The sequence below is a fragment of the Heloderma suspectum genome, chromosome 4 (genome assembly GCF_057233095.1).
Source record: "Heloderma suspectum isolate Gila_16-S chromosome 4, 16-S_ref, whole genome shotgun sequence".
Classification (NCBI taxonomy): domain Eukaryota; kingdom Metazoa; phylum Chordata; class Lepidosauria; order Squamata; family Helodermatidae; genus Heloderma; species Heloderma suspectum.
The window spans coordinates 272,284,454-272,304,259 of NC_139461.1; the positions used below are offsets into that span (position 1 = coordinate 272,284,454).

At 44.9% G+C, this 19,806-nt stretch overlaps 1 protein-coding gene across 1 annotated transcript; it reads left to right on the plus strand.

The window, feature by feature from the left end:
• The first annotated feature begins 519 nt into the window (after window positions 1-519).
• On the plus strand, window positions 520-16,197 carry LOC146348717 (ubiquitin carboxyl-terminal hydrolase CYLD-like). The gene is given in 11 exon segments (XM_084851679.1): window positions 520-957; window positions 1,701-1,827; window positions 4,394-4,532; window positions 5,250-5,357; window positions 7,091-7,170; window positions 7,543-7,600; window positions 8,654-8,783; window positions 9,497-9,602; window positions 11,231-11,346; window positions 14,174-14,363; window positions 16,019-16,197. Coding segments are annotated over 11 exon segments (1,647 nt in total). The 5' UTR covers window positions 520-543.
• Window positions 16,198-19,806: the final 3,609 nt, after the last annotated feature.

Below are 19,806 nucleotides of genomic sequence, written 5' to 3' on the forward strand. Positions count from 1 at the left end.
ACTCATATGCAAATGTATGTACATTAAATTGATGAGTCAGCTAAGGTGGTTGAGCAATTAGGATTTCTTTAATCAGGCAACAGCCCTATTCATCCTATAAAACCCATCCAGAATTTATGGCTTTAGTATGGTCCTTAAAGTAGGATGGTCACTTACACATTGCCAAAAAAGAGGACAAAAGAGTATAGCAATTTGCCTAACATTTGCATATACTAATGTATATGTATAGATGCAGATTAGAAATAATAACTGTAATTTAAATAGAAATGCAATACATCTCACCATAGTAGGGAAGACTGAACAGGTGATCTGTGTGCCCTGCTGCTCAGCCTGCTGTCCAGGTGTTAACTGTTGATGGGCAACTTCAAAGCCCCTGTTTGCCTTTCTTATGGTTCTTTATCCTTAAGCTGGACATGAACTGTGCAGCCCTTCAAGTAGAGGACTGTCCTCTGCAATGGAGGACACCTGGCCATCTTAACTGCCTTTGAGACAACCTCAACTCATCATGACTGCCCTCCATGTTTACAGGTTGCATCCCCAGTCATGGAATTTGCTCTTGAGAAGAAAGAGGCCTTCAGTGTGACTCGAGAGATCCACGTAGGCAGAAAGAAGATCCCCTTGGGTTCTATCGGATGCCTTGTGGATGGCAAGCACAGCATGGGTCGCATTGTCGATCTAAAATCCAGACCTGCCATAGCCCTGACAAGCGGCCATGTCAAGCCCCTCAGCCAGCACCAGGCTGCCCTCTTGCTCACCATTGAGAGCCCACAAAAGAGGCACAGCTTGCTTTGCAATGAGCAGCTCTTCGCTTCCATTTGCTCCCTGCAAATCCACGATGTGGTACGGCTGAGATGTGGTCGAGTGGTGACTGTTGGCGTTGTGAGAGGCTTCTGGGAACAACGCAGGAAGCCTGGCAGTGGAGAGCTGAAGATGATCCGCATTGAGGTGGAGCTGCTGGTGAGGTCTTAACAGGGTTTGGTTTCTGGATGCTGTTGTGCTACTCGTAACAAAACAAGTTTTCACTTACTGCGGAGCAAAGCCTTGGGACTCCCCATCCCATTCCACAGCTCAGTCTTTGTTCCCCTAATGTATTTAGTTATTAACATTCCTATACCGTCTTATCTGCTAAAAAGCCATCAAGGTGGCGTACAACCATTTAAAACAATAAAACTTTAAAACAAGAAAAACAAGAATGTTAAAAACAGTTCAAGCATGAAAACTGCATTTTTTAAAAGGCGAAATTGAAAGGATGTGTCTTCACAGCCTTTCTAAAGGCCAAGGGAGTTGTAGTTCTCAAGGGAGTGCATTCTGTAGTTTGGGAGCAATACAGGAGAAAGCTCTTTCACGCATGCCTGAGAACTGGGCCTCTGCAGGTAATGGCACCTTCAAACAGGCCTCTCCTGCAGATCTTAATACCCAGGCAGGTTCATAGCAAGAAAGGCGGTCTCTTAGATAATCAGGTTCTAAGCCTAAACCAAATCCTAAACCCCGTGCTTATAGGCATCTTCGTGTCCCGTGCCCTTTACCACCCATGACCATTCTAAAATATCTACTAGCTTCAACAAATGGAATTACTTCTAAAATAAACCAGAGTTGTCCTTGCAACAACAAGTTTGGGGGAAAGTATAGATTCTCTCTTACGGAAAATGCCTCATTCTCAGCAGTAATCACACTTCTCTCAATTTATCAAACCGCATCAGAAACCAGGGATTATTCCCCTTGTGAATTCTAGGCTGAAAATTGATGCAAGCAAAATTATCACTGTTAGTTCCAGTGTAACCAACTCCCTTGAGTGCACAGAGATTGGCCAAAGATACCAGAAGAAAGGTAAGAGCCAGCAAAGGGTTGGGCACGATGACTACTTCACCCCACTGACTGCCCCCGATATTTCAAGTTTGCTTGTACAATATTTCCTGCCATAGAGTTCTGCAGCTGTCAGGGTGGACACTGAGCCCATAGAATCCCAGAGTAGTTCTGATTCTGAGGAAGAGCAGTCGCTCCTGGGAGAGGAGCACGCTCCTCTTTCCCAGGGCCAACAGCTGACAGAGATTCCTCCCATCAGCATTCCTAGCTTAGATAGCAGTCCTGGGAGTGACAGAGCATGGTAAGCAGACTTGATGGACGCGCGACGCTGACGCAGAGAGCGGTGCCAAATGGAAGGCGCAGAAGGGAGGCGTAGTGCCCGGTTGGCACGCAAACAACAACTGCGCCCAGAGGATCCAAGGGAAAAGGGGAAGGACTCTCCCTAGTCCTTAAGTTCAGGGGTCTGCCAGTAATTCCCTTTCAAACGGGGACCAACTGTTCCAACTTAGGGCATAGGTACTCTGCTGCTCATATCTAGTTGCTAACGGTAGAGTTGTTAAGTTGTAAAAGAGGAATAAAGCTTTGAAAGGAATCCCTTTGTCTGTGTCTGGACTTGGCTACTGGATTAGACTGAGAGAGGCCTCCAAGGAGCCCTTGACAGCAGCTTAGAGACAACTGTCTCCTAATTACTTAGCTCTAGTGACATCTGGCAAGATCACTGGTAAGTGAAGTCTGCTTTGCGCTGTTTTACCTGTCTGGTGCAAGACATTTGGCTGCCCCAAGCAGCAATACTGCACAATCTGAAAGGAACTCCACAAGATCCCTTCCAATGACACAGGGTGCTAGGGGCTATTGGCACCACTAAAAATATTGTCACCCCAACCAAATACTTGGGTTGCTTTTGTGGTTGGACCAACACTGCCATCAGACGCTCCTAGGTTAAGGGCCCTAAATTCATTTTTTGTTACTTGATTTACTGATTAAAATATCATTTAGTTATTTGGTATAGACAGAACCAAATAAAGCTACCTAAATGGTAGCTTTAGGTCTTCTACCATTCCAGATCTAAGACATACCTGTAACCCCATCCTGCAATGTAAAACTCACTTTTATTTGTTAAGATTTTATTGTTTAGATTACTTGTGTTTATTTTATTTGCTGACCAATTTGTTCCATATGTTTTGGGAGTGTCCTAATTCAGAATTTTTGGAAGTCTGTTTTACAAAGGATTTATCAGATAATGGGAGTAGATGTACGGTATGATCTTTCTTAATGAACTGTATCCCAGAATTACCAAATACATCTATTAAGATGTTAATTACGAATGTATTAATTGCTGCAAAAATTACAATAGCCTGGCACTGGAAGAAGCCTACAGCCCCTACTGGAGACAAATAGGATGAAGGTTCTGGCAATTACCAGAATGGATAAACTGACAGATTGAGTACATGGTTGGTCTGACTAGAGAAATTGAACTGTTATTATTTTGCTACATGGCATCCATTTATTATATTTTGGAATAATTATAAGTTGGGTAGGCTGGATACATTTGTATTTGGAAGATGATCCAAATGAATTGTGATATAGTTTGTGGGTTTTTTATTTATGTATTTTTTCCTCCTCTGAATAAAATATACTAGGATGGATGGGAGTTTAGGCCAAAACATCTGGAACGCCACAATTTGGCCACCCCTACTCTACAGTGACTGTATTTTCTGAACTGTTGATTGATTGCTTATATCTTTTTATCAGAGCAAAATACATGGTTGTAGCCTCCCCATTTTACCCTCAGGACAACCCTGTGAGATTGGTTAGGCTGAGAAATAAGCCCTGTTCAGGAGTTTGGCACCCATGGTACCAGACATGTGAAGAGGCTATCACATGGGCTAGCCCCACTCTAGGTCTGGGATGGGCAACTTGTGGACCTCTAGATGTTTGGGCCTACAACTCCCATCAGCCCTAGCTAGCATAGCCAATGGTGAGGCATGATGGGAGTTGTAGGCCAAAACAACTGAGGGGCACAAGCTGCCCACCCCTGCTCTAGGTGGCCACGCACACACTGGCCATACACTTGGCCAATGCACAATCAGCATCAGTCTGACCAGGGCCATGTGTACACCTGAAGGGCTCCCTCCAAGGGCACAAGAACCTGATTCACCAGGGTTCTCGCCCACATGTGGAGGAAGCCCTATGCATATACATCCATATGTACATGGCCCCTTTCAGACTGAAGCTAATCACACATTGGTCAGTATGTGTGGCAGCACATAGGGCAAGGCTAGCCCATACGTTCTTGATAGCCTTTTAATGCATTTGGTACCCACACATACTGAAAGCCTGAATAGGCCTATAGTGACTGGCCTAAGGTCACCCCATGGCTGAGTGGGGATTTGAACCAGTGTCTCCCTGGGCCTAAGCTGATACTCTAACCGCTACACCACACTGACATTACCTCTCCCTTTTTTTTTTAATGAGGCTTGGTTATGTTTGTTTTTTGAACACATTACTCCAGTGAAGTGGCTGCTTTAAGTATTTGTTACCATGGCAAATGTAGGGCCATCATCTAACATACCCCAAACTCTTCTTCTAGAGGGCAGTTACCTAATCCAGCACTTGGCAGATGAAGACAAGGCAGCATGGGAACATGAAGTCCTGCGGAAGATGGAAGGTGCCATGAGGGGCATCCAGGGGCATTGCAACTCTTGCTACCTAGACACTACCCTCTTCAGGTTTGCTCAGGGTTAGCTCTAGACGGGACCCAGTTGTGCGATCTTTCCTTCATCCCACACTGTCTCCTGCACCCCAGCAGGGCTGGCCCAATACATCTTGCTGCCTGAGGCAGACAAGGTGGCACCCCACATTCCACCTACAGAAGCTAAACAGACCAGCAGTTGAATCTTGCATCAATGCTGGTGGTGGTTCAGCATCCTCCACCACACTGGAGAGCACTGGACTAGCTTAGGGGGCACAGGACAGGTGACGTGGAACAGTTTTATTCTCCAGCAAAGAGGAATGGCCAGGGGAGGGGGCTGCTGCTGCTGCCACTGCTGCCACCCACCATCCTCCACATCATCTTCTGTCTGCTCCCTGAAGCAACTGCCTCAGTCTGCCTAATGGTAGGGCCGGCCCTGCACCCCAGCAATGCCTTACCAACCCTTGTCCCCTTTATTTTGCTGGGCCACTGCTGCCTTTTCTATTGACAATGCTTTGATTATTTTCCAAAAGTTTGTTTCCCTCCACCTCCTAGAAAATGGCCAAGTGGATGAAGATGAAGTGGTACACATCTGTCTGGGGGATGTTACTATCTTTGGACTAGCACCATCAGTGATTGGGCTGGGACTGGGTGGTAACAGGCAGTGGCATCTATTTTGTATTTATCAGTGATTACATCTCCTTCATGTTCCAGTTCATGCATTTAGTGTGTGTCTGTGTTTGTTTCTTGACAGTTTATTCAGTTTCTCCTCTGCCTTGGATGGCATCCTGTATTCTGCTGAGGTGCATGATACAACAGCACAGCAAATCCTGAGGTGACAGATTGTTCAGCCGTTAAGACAGTGAGTTCCATTGCATTTCTCAAGTGCCTGGACTGTGCTGATGGGATTTAGTCTTTGATGTTTTCAGTACTGGACTATTATTTATTGCTTACTGTGTCAATGAGATGGCTATTGACCATCACTGAAGAAATTTTTTAGCTTGAGAAAAGGAGGTGAAAAATAGCACAATGCCATTTATAAAATGGTGTTACCAAGGAAAGATCAGCAGTTTAAAAGACATTAACAGGGGAAGGGCGGGAACTGCTACAAGCAACGGGAACACATTTATACTACAAACGTAAACCTGCTTAAACCATCATGGCAAGTCAGTGAATGTGACAAGTCCTGGATATTCTGGGGCTGGAAAACTAGGATAATTCTTGCTATATTGGGTCCAGAGAATAAATGATGCTTAGGCCAGAATCCTATACCCACTTACCTGGGAGTAAGACCCATTGAACTAAATCATAGAATCATAGGGTTGGAAGGGGCCCACAAGACCATCGAGTCCACCCCCCCCCCCCGCTCAATGCAGGAAGCCTGATTGACCCAGGCGGTCAAGACCCAGGCGGTCTCCCATCCAAGTACTAACCAGGACTGACCTTGCTTAGCTTCCGAGATCAGACGAGATCAGGCACATCCCCTATCCTGGCTGGGACTTATGTTTGAGTAGATAGGTATAGGACTGTGCTGCCAGTATTGTAACATCATAAGAACATAGGAAGAGCCATGCTGGATCAAACTGGAGGCCTATCTAGTCCAGCATTCTGTTTGCACAGTGGCCAACCAAATGCCTATGGGAAGCCCACAAATTGTAGGACATGAGTGCAACAGCACCCTCCCACTTGTGTTCTCCAGCAATATATACAGAGGCATACTGCCCCTGATACTAGAGGTAGTCTATATATAGCCATCGTAACCAGTAGCCATTTATAGACTTCTCCTCCGTGGATTTGTTTAATCCCCTTTTAAAGCTGACCAAGCTGGCGGCCATCACTATATCTTGTGGGAGTGAATTCCATAATTTAACTAAGCTGTATGTTTACTGTGGGGGTGAGGCACTAAAATTGGGAGGGGGGAACAGATGACCGCCCTGCAGCCCTCCCTAGGCCGAATGACATCGGGGGATGGCCATGTACCTCACTGGGTGACCTGAAGGCAGTCGCTATCTCTCAGCCCCACCTACCTTGCAGGGGTGTTGTGAGGATAAAATTAGCATGGGGTGGGTGAGAGAGAGAACCATGTACATCATATTGAGCTCATTGGAGGAAGGCAAGATGTAAATGCAGTTAGTAAGTAAATAAATAAATAAATAAATAAGACACAACAGGAAGTTATAGTACTGCCTTTTACAGGATTGGTTTCTTTCTGATAAAACGTGCAGTTCTGTATTTGGCCAGAGAAGACAGTAGTGCTGCAGGCATAGCAATAACTCCATGTTTGCAATTATACAAATTGAGCCTGGGAGAGGAGGCAGACAGAGCAATACCAGACTTGAAACAACATAAGTTCCTGCCAAAGCAGCAGTGCCCTACACTTTCTGGTCCTCAAGGCTTATTTTTGCCAGGTAGCTGCAATAACACATGCTCCCTTCTCTTTCTCTGGCTACCCCCAAAACTGCTAGCAGGCAGGTGTGGACCTGCATTGCTAGCTGCTCTGGGCTGCCTATTAATTAGCATTCGGTGTTAAGTGGTCAAGCCACTAGGCAGGTAGGCTGGCATGCAGCTCATGAAAGTATTGATCCTCCTTGCCAGGGACGGCTACGTGGGAGCTGAGGATGTGATGAACTTGAGGCAGTTGCTGCGATGCGACAGTTTCATGACAGAGGAGAAAGGTGAGTGATGATGGCATGATATGCTGCCTGCTGCACCTCACTTGGCACTGAGGTCACCTTGCCACTGCTTGTTTCTCTTCCTCCCCTTGAAACACGCACACACACACACCATACAGACACTTCAAAGCAACTAGAACAGCCTTCCCCACCCTGGTCCCCTTCAGATGTTTTGGACGTCAACTCCCATCTTCCCCAGCCAGCATGGCTAATGGTCAGGAATGCTGGGAGTTGTAGTCCAAAACATCTGGAAGGCACCAGGTTGGGGAAGGCTGTGTCCATTAATGGGGATTGCACAGATTATGGATGCTTGAAGCATATTTCTGCATATTGTTTGTGGCCCTTTGCTATCCTCATGGCTGCTCTGGTTTACAGATCCAGAGGAATTCTTGAATGCCCTTCTAGGGGAGGTCGAATCCTTGCTCAAAATCCGGTAAGCGTTTTGATTCATTGATCATGTTTATCTCTCAGCTATCACCAGTGGTATCTGTCATCATGGCTGGGGATGCCAACTCTTGGAAATCAGAAATTCTGGTACCTGGGCAATGCCTAGTGGTGGAGCTCAGATGGGTTTGGGAGTAAAGCCAAGGGTGGAGCCCAGTGGCATTAGGGGTGGATCACAGTGGTTTGGGACCAATTGGGATGTGGAGCCCAGTAGTTTTTGGATGGTCCAGGGAGGGAATTCAATGCAAAAACCACTGGTTTGCCTAAAGCAGCCTTTTCCAACCTGGTACCTTCTAGGTGTTCTGGACTTCAGCTCCCATCAGTCCAAGCCAGGATGGATAATGCTCAGGTATGCTGGGAATTGTGGTCCAAAACCCTGGAGGGCACCAGATTGAGGAAGGCTGGCCTAAGGAGTACAGCTTTTAACAAATTGTCTCGGAAGGTCGTTGGGAGGGATTTCTGGTAGTTGGCTGTCAGTTTTGCTTTCTCCCCCCTTCAACTTTTTTTTAAAAGCTCAAGTTCTTTCCATTTTGTTCTTATCTAAAAAAGGACTGAATGGAATTCTCACCCATTCCTTAGCTGACCTGAATGCGAGAAGAAGCATTCAGAAGAAGTCCACCCCTAGTCAGGCCAGGCTGTTGTTTTCCCTGGTCAGCAGGCAACCCAAGTCACAATTCCCTAATGCTGACAACTAAAAAAGAAGTCCTGGACCGCACAGCCACCTGTATTGCACTGACCAGGAGTGGGGGATTGGTTTGCTCATGCTATTTGCCTTCAGATAAATGCTGGAGAGAAAAGCTCAAAGTGCCCCTGAATGGCACCCAGCTATGGCACCCATAGTAGTGTTGTACCATTTGCTGCTTTCTCTTCTAATGGACTAAGACAATATTCCTCTGGAAGATCTTGGCCCTGATAGGTGTGTGTGTTGTTGCTGGGCTTGGAGCAAGTGCTCACTTCATCTTTTGATTCTGTTTTGGGCAGAATTATACTAGCTAATTGCTTCTGAACCACTTAGCTTTCCTCCTTCCCTGTAAAACTTTAGGTCAGCCGACAAAGTGCTACAGTATAATTGCTATCAGCTCCTTGCAGAGAACAATGCTACGATCAAAGTGCCCAGTGTTCAGCAGCTCCTGGAGAATTCCTTGCTCTCATACGGCCTAAAGTTGGATGAGGTACGCATTGGATGCAGGTAACACTGTGCATACTTGGGTGGGGGACAATCCTCCCCATTGTGAGCACAGTGCCTGTGGGCGGAGTGGCCCCCACAGAGCTCAACAGCTCTCATTCTCTCCTCCACTCCTTCCAGAGCTCAAGTTACTTAGGGTGCAATCCTAGTCATGTTTAGATGGGAAAAAAGTCCTGCAGCTCCCAGCATTCCCCAGCTAGCCATGTGGGGGGAGAACGCTGGGAGTTGTGAGACTTTTTTTCTGTCTAAACATGAATAGGATCACACCCTTAAACAGTGTATGGATGAAAAGCTGGATGGGGGATGTTCAAGACAAATAGAGGAGTGGAAAGAGATCTCACTGCACCCCTACTAGGAATGATTGCCTTCTTACTTTTCAAGAACAATACTTTGTATTTGTTTTTGTTGGAACATTCAAAGTGCTTTATAATGTTCATTTTGTTTGGCCTGATGATACCTGGAAGGCTCCCGTCCCATAGCTGAGATCTGAACCCAAATCCCAAGCGTCATAGTCTTCTGCAATAAATCTATGCAAGTTGCATAGACATCCACAGAGTCTTTCAGACTAGAGACCTGATATCTTTAAAACCTCAAAACACAGCAACAGCCATCCAGAAGTAACAGTTTTTTGTCCAATTCATCTTGAGCCAACTACAGTAAAACATATAACAATACTCTAAACAGAGTCTTCTCTTTCAGTTTCCTTCATGCCTCAACTTACAGATGCCTAGGTTTGGAAAGAGGTTTAAGAAGTTTTCATCAGTGTATCCCTCTCTAGAGCTTGACCTCACAGACTTGGTGGACTGGACTTACTTCACTTGGTGGTGAAGTAAGTAACTTCATACACTTCTCAAAGATTTGCTTGCAATGGGAGAGAAACCATTTACACCAGCTCCAGGGCTAACATAAATCTCTACCCCCCGCCCTGCCCATGCTGGGGCCATGTTTGAGATTGGGAGGTCTTTGGATGCTGTGGATTCAAAGCCTCCCTCAATTTGCCCACATCGTTCCGCCGATCCACTGCCTTTCCAGGAGCTCCAGTGGAGAGGTAACAGCTGTGGATATTTCTGTGGGGGCTCGGAGGGAAGTTCTGAGGTTGGATCTGCCCCTCTGTCTGCCCTTGGAGGGGGAGATTGATCTGTCTTATGGCACCTGGGACATCCTCCCAGAGACTATAGGATTGCACCTTAAGCTCGCAGTCCTATTGTGATGACTGTAAGCCTCCGAACTCAGAGGCTTATGGTCATCCTCTGCAGAGTGGGAGGAGCAGTGAAGGCGATTTACGCTACCCTGTCCTCCTGCCCTGCATTTTTGCTAGATGGGCTTTTTTGCCCATCTAGCAAAACCGTCTCTGAGGGGGAGGGAAGGAGACTGGAGAGGCATCAGGATATCCTGGCCTTTCCAGTCTCCTCCTCCTCCCCCCCACCAAAATTCCCCCTTTCTCCCCTCTCCGAGGTTGTGTTTCTGACCTTAGAGAGGTAGCCGGCGTAGGTCTTTCCACACAGGCTGCAAGGGGGAGGGGGGTTGGAGCTCCAATTCCCAGAGCTGTCTCCGACATCAGATCTGGGAATCCAAACTATCCTGTGGCCCCACAGACACTGTCTAGGGGCCATAGGGTCATTCCCCAAGCCTCTTTTACAAATTATTTTAGCCTCTATCTTACCTGGTCCTCCTCAGCTATGGGAGTGTCCCCTAGCATATCTTTATTACTGATTGTCAGTCCCTTGATTTTGGCCCATATTTGTTAAGCCTTCCAGGAAGGGGGTGTATCACATCTGTAAAAAGTTACATATTCTGCTGGTGTTAAGTAAGTGTTAAATTATAGTTTCAGTAGGAGCACTGTCTAAAAACGTATTGTTACAGAACATATGCAAATTAATAATATGCAGGATAGCATTTCAGAAGGGTTATTCATGGATCCATAACAAAGACAGACTAAAATGTTTGTTCTGCAAGAAATTACAGTAAACCAGCCTTCCCCAACTGGTGCCCTCCCAATGTTTCGGACTATAAATCCCATGATCCCCAACCAGTATTAGCCTTACACAGGGGTGCACAACCTGTGGCCCTTGAGGCCTTTACTGAGGCCTTCAAATGTGTCCTGATCCTCCTAGTGCCAATCTCTCCCTCCTCCAGAAATCCTCATACAGGCTGTTCTTTTCCGGCCCCTGCTAGTGGTAAGGAAAGAGCTATTTGCATCCGGTTCACTGGGATGTCTGTATGTGTGCATCTGTGAGCCCATGTGTGTGCACACGCGTATGTGACCCCGAGCGAGCATCACAAGCGGCCCTCAGGACCAAAAGGTTGTGCACCTCTCGTCTAACCCCTCTGGAGGGCACCAGGTTGGGGAAGGCTCTGATAGACCTTTGCTCTTGATGATGTATTGGAGCTGCTATCACTAAAGAAGGCCCTAACAAATTTGTTACCTGATTGCAGCTCCTCAGGTGTGCTGTGTGTGTGGTGGGCAGACGGCTGATGGATACCTGCGGTGCCACCGGGATCCCCTCCTGCACCCAAAATACGTGAAACTGTTCGGGAACATTTCTAAGGTAGGAAGGATCAAAGAATGATGATTTGAGGATGGAAATAATACAACTAGAAGGGGAAAAGGCTCTGTAAAGACATCAGCCAGAGTTGCTACCAGATATAAGAGCTGTCGCTTGAGGCACAGGTGAACTCAGTGGCACAGAGCACTTTTTATCAGCGTAGGCTGGTATACCAACTACGCCCTTATCTGGACAGAGATAGCCTAGCTACAGTGATCCATGCTCTGATAACTTCTCATCTGGATTACTGCAATGCGTTATACGTGGGGCTGCCTTTGAAAACGGTCCGGAAACTTCAGCTGGTCCAAAATAGGGCAGCAAGATTGTTAACAGGGACTGGCCTGCGAGCTCATATTACGCCAGTACTTTTCCAGCTGCACTGGCTGCCAGTCCATTTCCGGGCCCGATTTAAAGTGCTGGTGTTAACATTCAAAGCCCTTAACGGCTTGGGGCCAGGTTACCTGAAGGATTGCCTCCTCCCATATGTGACTGCCTGGACCTTAAGATCATCATCAGCGGCCCTTCTCCATGAGCCCCTGCCAAAGGAAGTGAGGCGGGTGGCTACTAGGAGGAGGGCTTTTTCTGTTGTGGCACCCCGGCTCTGGAATGAGCTCCCTAGTGAGGTTCGCTTGGCACCTACATTGTATTCCTTTCGGCGCCAGGTGAAGACCTTTTTGTTTTCCCAGGCATTTTAGCATTTTAGCTTTCTAAATTTTTATCTTTGCTGTTTTAAATCTGTATTTTAAACTCCTGTACTGCTGCTAGGTTTTTATTGTGGTTGTATTGTTATATTGTGGTTTTAATGTTCTATATATTTTAAATTGTTTTATTGTGTGTTGTTTGGTTTTAATTTTTGTGAACCGCCCAGAGAGCTTCGGCTATTGGGCGGTATAGAAATGAAATAAATAAATAAATAAATAAAATAAGGCCAGCCCAATGTGTTAGTGTCTGTATTTGACTACAGCAGGGGCAAGCATAAGGTGTATGAGCTTCTACTGGCAGAACTCTGGATGAATTGCAATAGATCAACAAGGGTTTCTTCTGACTCCCAGAAGTTTAAGAATAGCAAGTAAAATAAAAAGTTTGTGTATGTTTTTTTAAAAAAACCTCTGCCATGGCTGGGCTTGTGCTAAATGTTTCTCTCTTGGTCTCAGTGTTCCTCACCTGTAAAATGGAAGTATTAATTGTCTTTGACTACGTCTTTGTGCAGCTCTACTGGCTACTGTGAAAATTTTGTATTAGAATCCCTGATCTACAGCAACCTGGATATCTATTTGTATTTGTATACACAGTGTTGGGCTCATGGGTTGCAGTGTATAATTGACTCCAATGTGTGTTCCCCCTCCACTCATTTGCACATGACTCTGTTTAGTGGACTTTGGGGTTCTAGTAAAAAAAGAAAAGGCGATCCCACAAGCCCAAAGCCTACCCACCCCTGGTTCATAGGGATTCATCTCTAAGGCTTCTTACACACATTATTTTAAACGTGGCAAATCTGGGCAGTGAAGGCCCTTCTTGCACAACTCTGTAATCTGCATATTTTCCACACTCCCCAGCAACGTGGTAAAATGCATGCTAGGAAATGACACATTCTGCTTATTATGGCCTTCCCTAACCTGGTGTTGTCCAGATGTGCAGACTACAACACCCATTATCCCCAGCCAGCATGGCCACCAGCTGTGCTGGTTGGTGATATGGGAGGTGTAGCCCAACACATTTCAAGGGCACCAGGTTGGAGAAGGATGTTCTATTGAGAAACAAAAAATGATGTCCCAACTGGTCAGATTTCCAAAGTCCTATGCATTCAAAGTACCTCTGCCAAAAAAAGCACCTCTGGGGCAAAGACCTCCCAGGTACAGTTATTGTGGGAAACCAACTGTGCAAATTGTTCTGTACTGGGCTGTCAAGGGCTTGCCAAGACCAAAGCAGCCTGAAGCAACCCACATAGGTGGACAGCATGGATCGGAAGGGATGAAATGCCTCATCTGGTCCCCACAAATTAGAATTATGTGGATAGACCCACAAATGTGATGCATAGTAGTGTCACAGGGAAATAAAAACAGGATTAGATTAACTATTTAAGAAATAAATTATTAATTAATTCAATGTATATACCACCTCACTGGCAGAAGCCCTTGGGGTGATTTACAACCATAAAATCCCCAAACAATAAAATAACAGCCCAAACAATAAATAAAACAATGGAAATATCAAAATATTACAATATTAAAACATTAAAAAATATTAAAGAGCAAGAGTACATTTTAAAAATCAGAGCAACAGATTAAACACCTGCTGGAAGATGAAAGTCTTAACCTGGCCTCTAAACATGTACAGGGAAGACACCAGGTGGATCTCTGGGAAGGGCATTCCTCAGATGTGGGCCACCACAGAGAAGGCTCTTTCCCTGGTAGGGAAAGGCTCTTTCCCTTGCACCATTGTGCGCATCCAGAGAAGACCCTCTGAAGATGGCCTTAGCAATCAGGCAGGACCATATGGGGGCAGGTGCTCCTTCAGGTAGACTGGTCCTAAGCCACTTAGGGCTTTAGAAGTCATCACTAACACTTTGAATCGGGCCCAGAAACTGAGTGGCAAGTGATGCAGTTGATGCAGCACTGGAGTAATATGGTTGAAACAGACAGTCCTGGTAAGCAGCCTTGCTGCTGTATTCTGTGCTAACAGAGGTTTCCAGACCATCTTCAGAGGTAACCCCAAGTATAATGCATTGCAATCATCCAGGCATGAGCTTACGTAAATCAGGATGATGGGGGAAAGGCCAGGAAAACACAGTGGATTTCATGACTGATGGTTATCTGTTTATTTCAGCCAGGCATGCCCTCATCAGACCAAACTAAAGCATCCCAGCAGGGAAATGAAATCTGACAGGCCTTCCGCTAAGCAGTACACATTGGATCTGTTTGCAGTTCTATGCATTGAGAGCAGCCATTATGTGGCTTTTGTTAGATACGGCCCTTCTAGACAGTCCTGGCTTTTCTTCGACAGCATGGCCAGCACATTGCGTAAGAAAGCATCTTGGATGTTGTTTCTGAGGGTTATTCTAACAACCAGAGTAATTGGCTCTTGAAGAAACAGTATTATTTCACAATTTGTTCCCAAGGGTTCTTTTCCCTTTCTACTGGCTGTTATTTCTCCCTATTTTCACTTCTGCCATTACACGGCTCTCTCTTCAGCACTGCTGCATCACGGTAATAAACAAAATTATTGTCTTGCTCTGAACATGCTCTCACAGCTCTTTTGCCCCGATGTAATAAAAAAATCTTAAAAGAAAAGATGCAATACAGAGCCTACAAAGATGAGTGCAAGTGACATGTAATACACAAAACATGCAATTTTCAGAATAAGATATGAGGATGTGTTCACTGTGAGGTGTTTTGAGAGTCAGGATGTACTCAGGGAAGTACTTGATCCATATAAACAAGATGTGCCAAATTTAGCCCATGCCAGTTCCCTCACTTCCATCCTCCAAGAAGAAAGGAACAATAGAGAGACTAGCACAGACTGCATTTGTCTCTATGCAATATTGGTAGAGAGGTTCTCTCGTTACCTTCAGGGGCATTCTTTCCTAAAGCCCTAACTACTAAAACATTAAATCATGAACAGAAGAAACTTGTGTAGGAACACAATCTGATTAACAAGGACCAATCCCAGCCTTGGAGTAGTACTCTTTCAACCTTTCCAATAGATGGACATCAGGGAGTAGTAAAAAACAAACCCAATACATTATTGTGACCCACAGCCCTCTAGCCATGAACAGTTCATTCTGATTGCTTGAGAAGTGTTGAGAATGCTTGGACAGGGCCCCAGGCCAGCACTCCACTATCATCAAACTATTGTTTGTCTAATGTTAAGGGGATGGAAGAGGATGCACACTCTTAGCTGCTTAGCTAAGTCTCCTTCTGATTTTCACAGCTTGCGCGCGCTGTGTGTGTGTGGTTTTACTTTCTTTTTTCTTTAAACATGCTGTGCATTAATTTAACTGGGTATTTTCTAATTCTGTTTTAAATCCTATTAATTTGTAGTGATGGCCACCAATTTGGATGGCTTTAAAAGGGGATTGAGCAAATTCCTGGAGGAGAAGGCTATCAATAGCTACTACTCCTGCTGGCTATATGCTTCCTCCAGTATCAGAGGAAGTATGCCTACATATGCCAGTTGCTGGGGAACATGGGCAGGAGGGTGCTGTTGCACTCATGTCCTGCTTGTGGGTTTGTGTCAACAGCTGGATGGCCACTGTGTGATCAGAACGTTGGACCAGATGGACCCTTGGTCTGATCCAGCATGGCTCTTATGTTCTTAATTTCTTCCAAACTGCTGATAATCAGGGAACTTGACTCACTTCCTAAAAGTAGTGAGCTCAAGTCTTACATTGTCCCATAGCAATGGCTGTTTGTTAGGCTACGCTGATGCACACATACTTAATTTCTTAAATTGACGATCCCAAGCATAAGACAGACACAAGCTTACTCTGACCCCATCATTCCTTTGCGAGTCTCCGGGCAAAGCTAGAGAGCACGCTTTAGCCATAAGCCAACACCTGCCATGACTACGTTTAATAGTTCTATAGCTATACTGCTCTAGCATACCTTCCGTTTAGCCTTGTCTTTCATGACTTTGCTTTTTAATGCCACTTTAAACTCAGCCTGTGTTTCTTTAGAGGATGAAAAACAAACCAAGATCCCTGTGGTCAAGGCCTGCCCTCAGATTGGACACTATTTGGCTATGGCATCAGAAGAATTTGCTGCTGTGGATACCAAACAGATGGACGAATTTTCTAGAAGATTCTTCTGTGAGGCATACACATTCATGTACCAAGGGCCAAAGCACAGCTTTTAGAAATACCAGTTCAGAAACTGAGGTCTCCCTATGCTGGAGAGACTTTAAAAGTTTACAAGGACCACAATCTTTTTGTGCAACATAAAGCACAAATCCTGGCTCAGCCAGGAGCTTTAGACTTCCAAAATCCTTCACCTCCAAGTTAAAGGCATTGGTCTGCATAACAGCAAGCCACTGCTTAGAATGCTACATCCGCTGGGCCAAGCCACAACACAGCCATCTTCTGGATTTCCTCACTGGCTGGCAAACTGGCTACGGTTTGCCTGATTTGCACACTTTCTGGTACCAGGTGCAGACCTTTTTATTTTCCCAGGAATTTTAGCATTCTAGTCTTTTAGCTCCACTGTTTTAAATGTGTTATTGTATTCTAAAACTCTACATTGCTGCTAAGTTTTATGCTGGTTGTACTTTTATACTGTAGTTTTAATGCTTTTATTTTTTATATTGTTTTTATGCTGTACTTGCAGTTTTAATTTCTGTGAAAACAGGAGGTGAGCATCCAAGGTAAATCACAAAGAGTAACAGGTTCTCAGGATGCAAAAAACCCTATACATTTTTTTTTTTTACATCCTGCAAACCTGTTTCTCTTGTTTGTGATTTAATTTCTGTGACCCAGCCAGAGAGCGTCAGCTATTGTGCGGTATAGAAATGTAATAAACAAAACAAGCAAGCAAACTGGTGGCAGGTGGCTTATTTCGAGGGCCTCTGGTGCTGGTCAGCAAGGTTCCAGCACATCTGGATATCCTTGTGAGCCAGGCTTTTGCCTTGTAGACCTGTCTCATGGCACCATCTTCCAAGAACAGCTATAGAAAAGAACTACAGCTACTATCAGAACAGGGGCAGGCTGCCTATGGAGAGAGCTCTCAGAGAATTCGAGGTGGAGGTCCCTTGCATGCCCCCCGCATGTTTGGCACGTGCATGAATGAGCTGTACACCTGTACTATATATCTCCACCCACCCACTTTGCAAGGAGCTCTATGAGTATACATGCTTATGCACATAGAACCCTTTTACATGCATACGGCCCCTTTGTTACCCCACTCCATTTCTACAGCTAGCCAGTTGTATGGACTGAGGCCATCTCAAGCACTACAAAGATGTTCAGGACATTAGCCAAGTATTCACAGAGGAGGTGGAGTGGACAGGAACAAACATTTGATTAAACAAACTGCAGCTTCTTTGGTTGTCTGCAGCTCAGATCCCGGCTTGTTCTACAAACCATGGCTTAGTGTGGACAGCCATTATGAGTTTCATTCATACAGCATTCCCTTTCTCAACACTTTCAGAACAATTGCTGGTTTGGCTTCTTATTGTCATTTGTATAAACATGCATTTACTTGAAATGAGCATATTATCAGGCACAAGATCAAGGATCATATTCTTAGCACATCAACGAGTAAAATGCAGCATGGGCAGACTCCATACTTGTTATCAACAGCTGTCTTCAAAGTCTGGGCTGACCCTGATTCAAACTTTAGAGTCGAATGAAACCAAGGTGAGTCTGTGTGACATTTGACCTTGGCTCTGAGGACCACAGAAAAGCCATTTTCCAATCCCAAGGGCCTGTTTCCTGACTGTAAAACCTCAATGCCTAACGGCATGAAATAAAGTCAGTGGCATTACACATGGTAGGCTACATAACAGAAAATAAAAGTTCCTCTTGAAGGTTTGTTTTCAAGACATTACATGTATTATTAGAGTAGCATGAAACAGATTAAAGACCACAGCAAAAAGTTAGGCTTTACTTCAAACCACCGATTGCCAATCAAGTTAGCTCTTGTATGTTTCAAGAGAAGCACGTGAGCCGTTTTAGGTAGGCACCGAGACTCATACAAAAACTGGAAATTTTTGCTTTATGATGCATGGAAGCTGCTGTTGAAACGCCATGTTTTAGGAGTAACTTGTCAGGTTGTGCAGGGCTAGGGTATTTGTGGTATATGTAGAACTGTGTTAGCAGATGGCCCTCTGGGTCAGTTATTTTACTGGGATACTGATGGAATTTCATTTAGAAGGGAAGGTTTCTCCTTAACAAGAGTTGTTATATGCTTGGCTAAAGAACTGTGACTTGGTTTCTGTACAGCCTGCAGTGTATCTTTTTTTCTGTTGCATTTGTCCCTTCAGTCAAAGACTGATCAGAGATCTAATTTACATTACATGTTCAGTGTAGTGTCTGCTGCAGTGGGCTCCAAAGATGAACACGTAAAAGTGCAGGTCACTTGAGTAAAATCATAGAATAGTAGGGTTGGAAGGGGCCTACAAGGCAATCGAGTCCAACCCCCTGCTCAATGCAGGAATCCAAGTCAGGGCATCCCTGACAGATGGCTGTCCAGCTTCATCTTGAATGCCTCCAGTGTGGGAGAGCCCACCACCTCCCTAGGTAACTGGTTGCATTGTCGTATTGCTCTAACATTAAGGAAGAGTATTTCCATGCCCACACGGGGGGGTCTTACACAGGCAGAGGAAGTAGGCATGTGATGTGGAGTGTTTGTGCTGTGACAATGCACTGCGGGAAGAATGTTTTTGTGACAGCAACCACAATGAAAGAGGTCACAAACTCATAGCACAATTGTGAATTAAACCAAATAATGCATACATTTTTTTGTCATGTCACGCAGCTGTAAAAGACCACGCTGTATTTTAAAATCAGGTACACACTAGTAAAGATGAGACACTCAGTAAGACAAAATAATCATCTATTTAAAGAGGAGCCATTTTCAGGTCATCTTCACTCTTCTGCATAAGCTTAGCAGGTATCAACCATAGGTATACACGGTAAACATTCCAGAGTGCCCCTGTGAAGACATAGGGGGAACGAGGAGCTGCTCTGTGAGGGAATATTCACTTGTGGATCTTAAGATCCAAGTCAATATCTGCTTCTTTAAGTATAAGGCACACCAGGATTATGCTTTCTTGGCCATGGAAAAGTGATGTCACAAAGCCAATGCTAGCAAGCCTGCCTATGGCCAGATATCTTAAACAAATGCTAGTTCTGCCATCCTTTTTGATGGCAAAGATCTATTCAGCAAATATTAAACGACAAATCAGTCTCAAAGATTTTATACCACTGTTAGAAATAAGAAAATGCCAGTACAAATGAAAAAGCACCATACCAGCTTCTTGATATGACATTTATTAGAGAGCTTCATGTATAAAATGATTTTATTTGGTGGGTGAGTGAAGCCTTAAGTAAACAAAATCAGATGCTGATTACGAAATGCAACCTAAACCAGCTGAGATCAAGTTTCATAGGAGAAAAATGACTGCTTCCAATTGGTATGGGGAATATGTAAGATTAACCCACAGACCAGAAGAGCAGATTCAGTAAATTGGAAAAGACCTGCATGAGGAGTGCCTGCTATGGCCCTCAGCACCTACAGAACTTCTGCCCTCACTCTTTTTCAACAGAATTCTTCTCTGATGTTAGAACTGAGCAATAACAGGGGGAAAGACAAGATGATGTTGAATGAGAGTATATAGAAAGCTACCTTGTGGAGTCAAGTATGAAAAATTAGGGCTTAACAGAAGAGCAAGAAGAATTAGGAATTCACCCACAGTGTGTTAAGACTCAAGCTAGTTTCTCACCATAAGACAGTTTTAGTGCAAAACTCC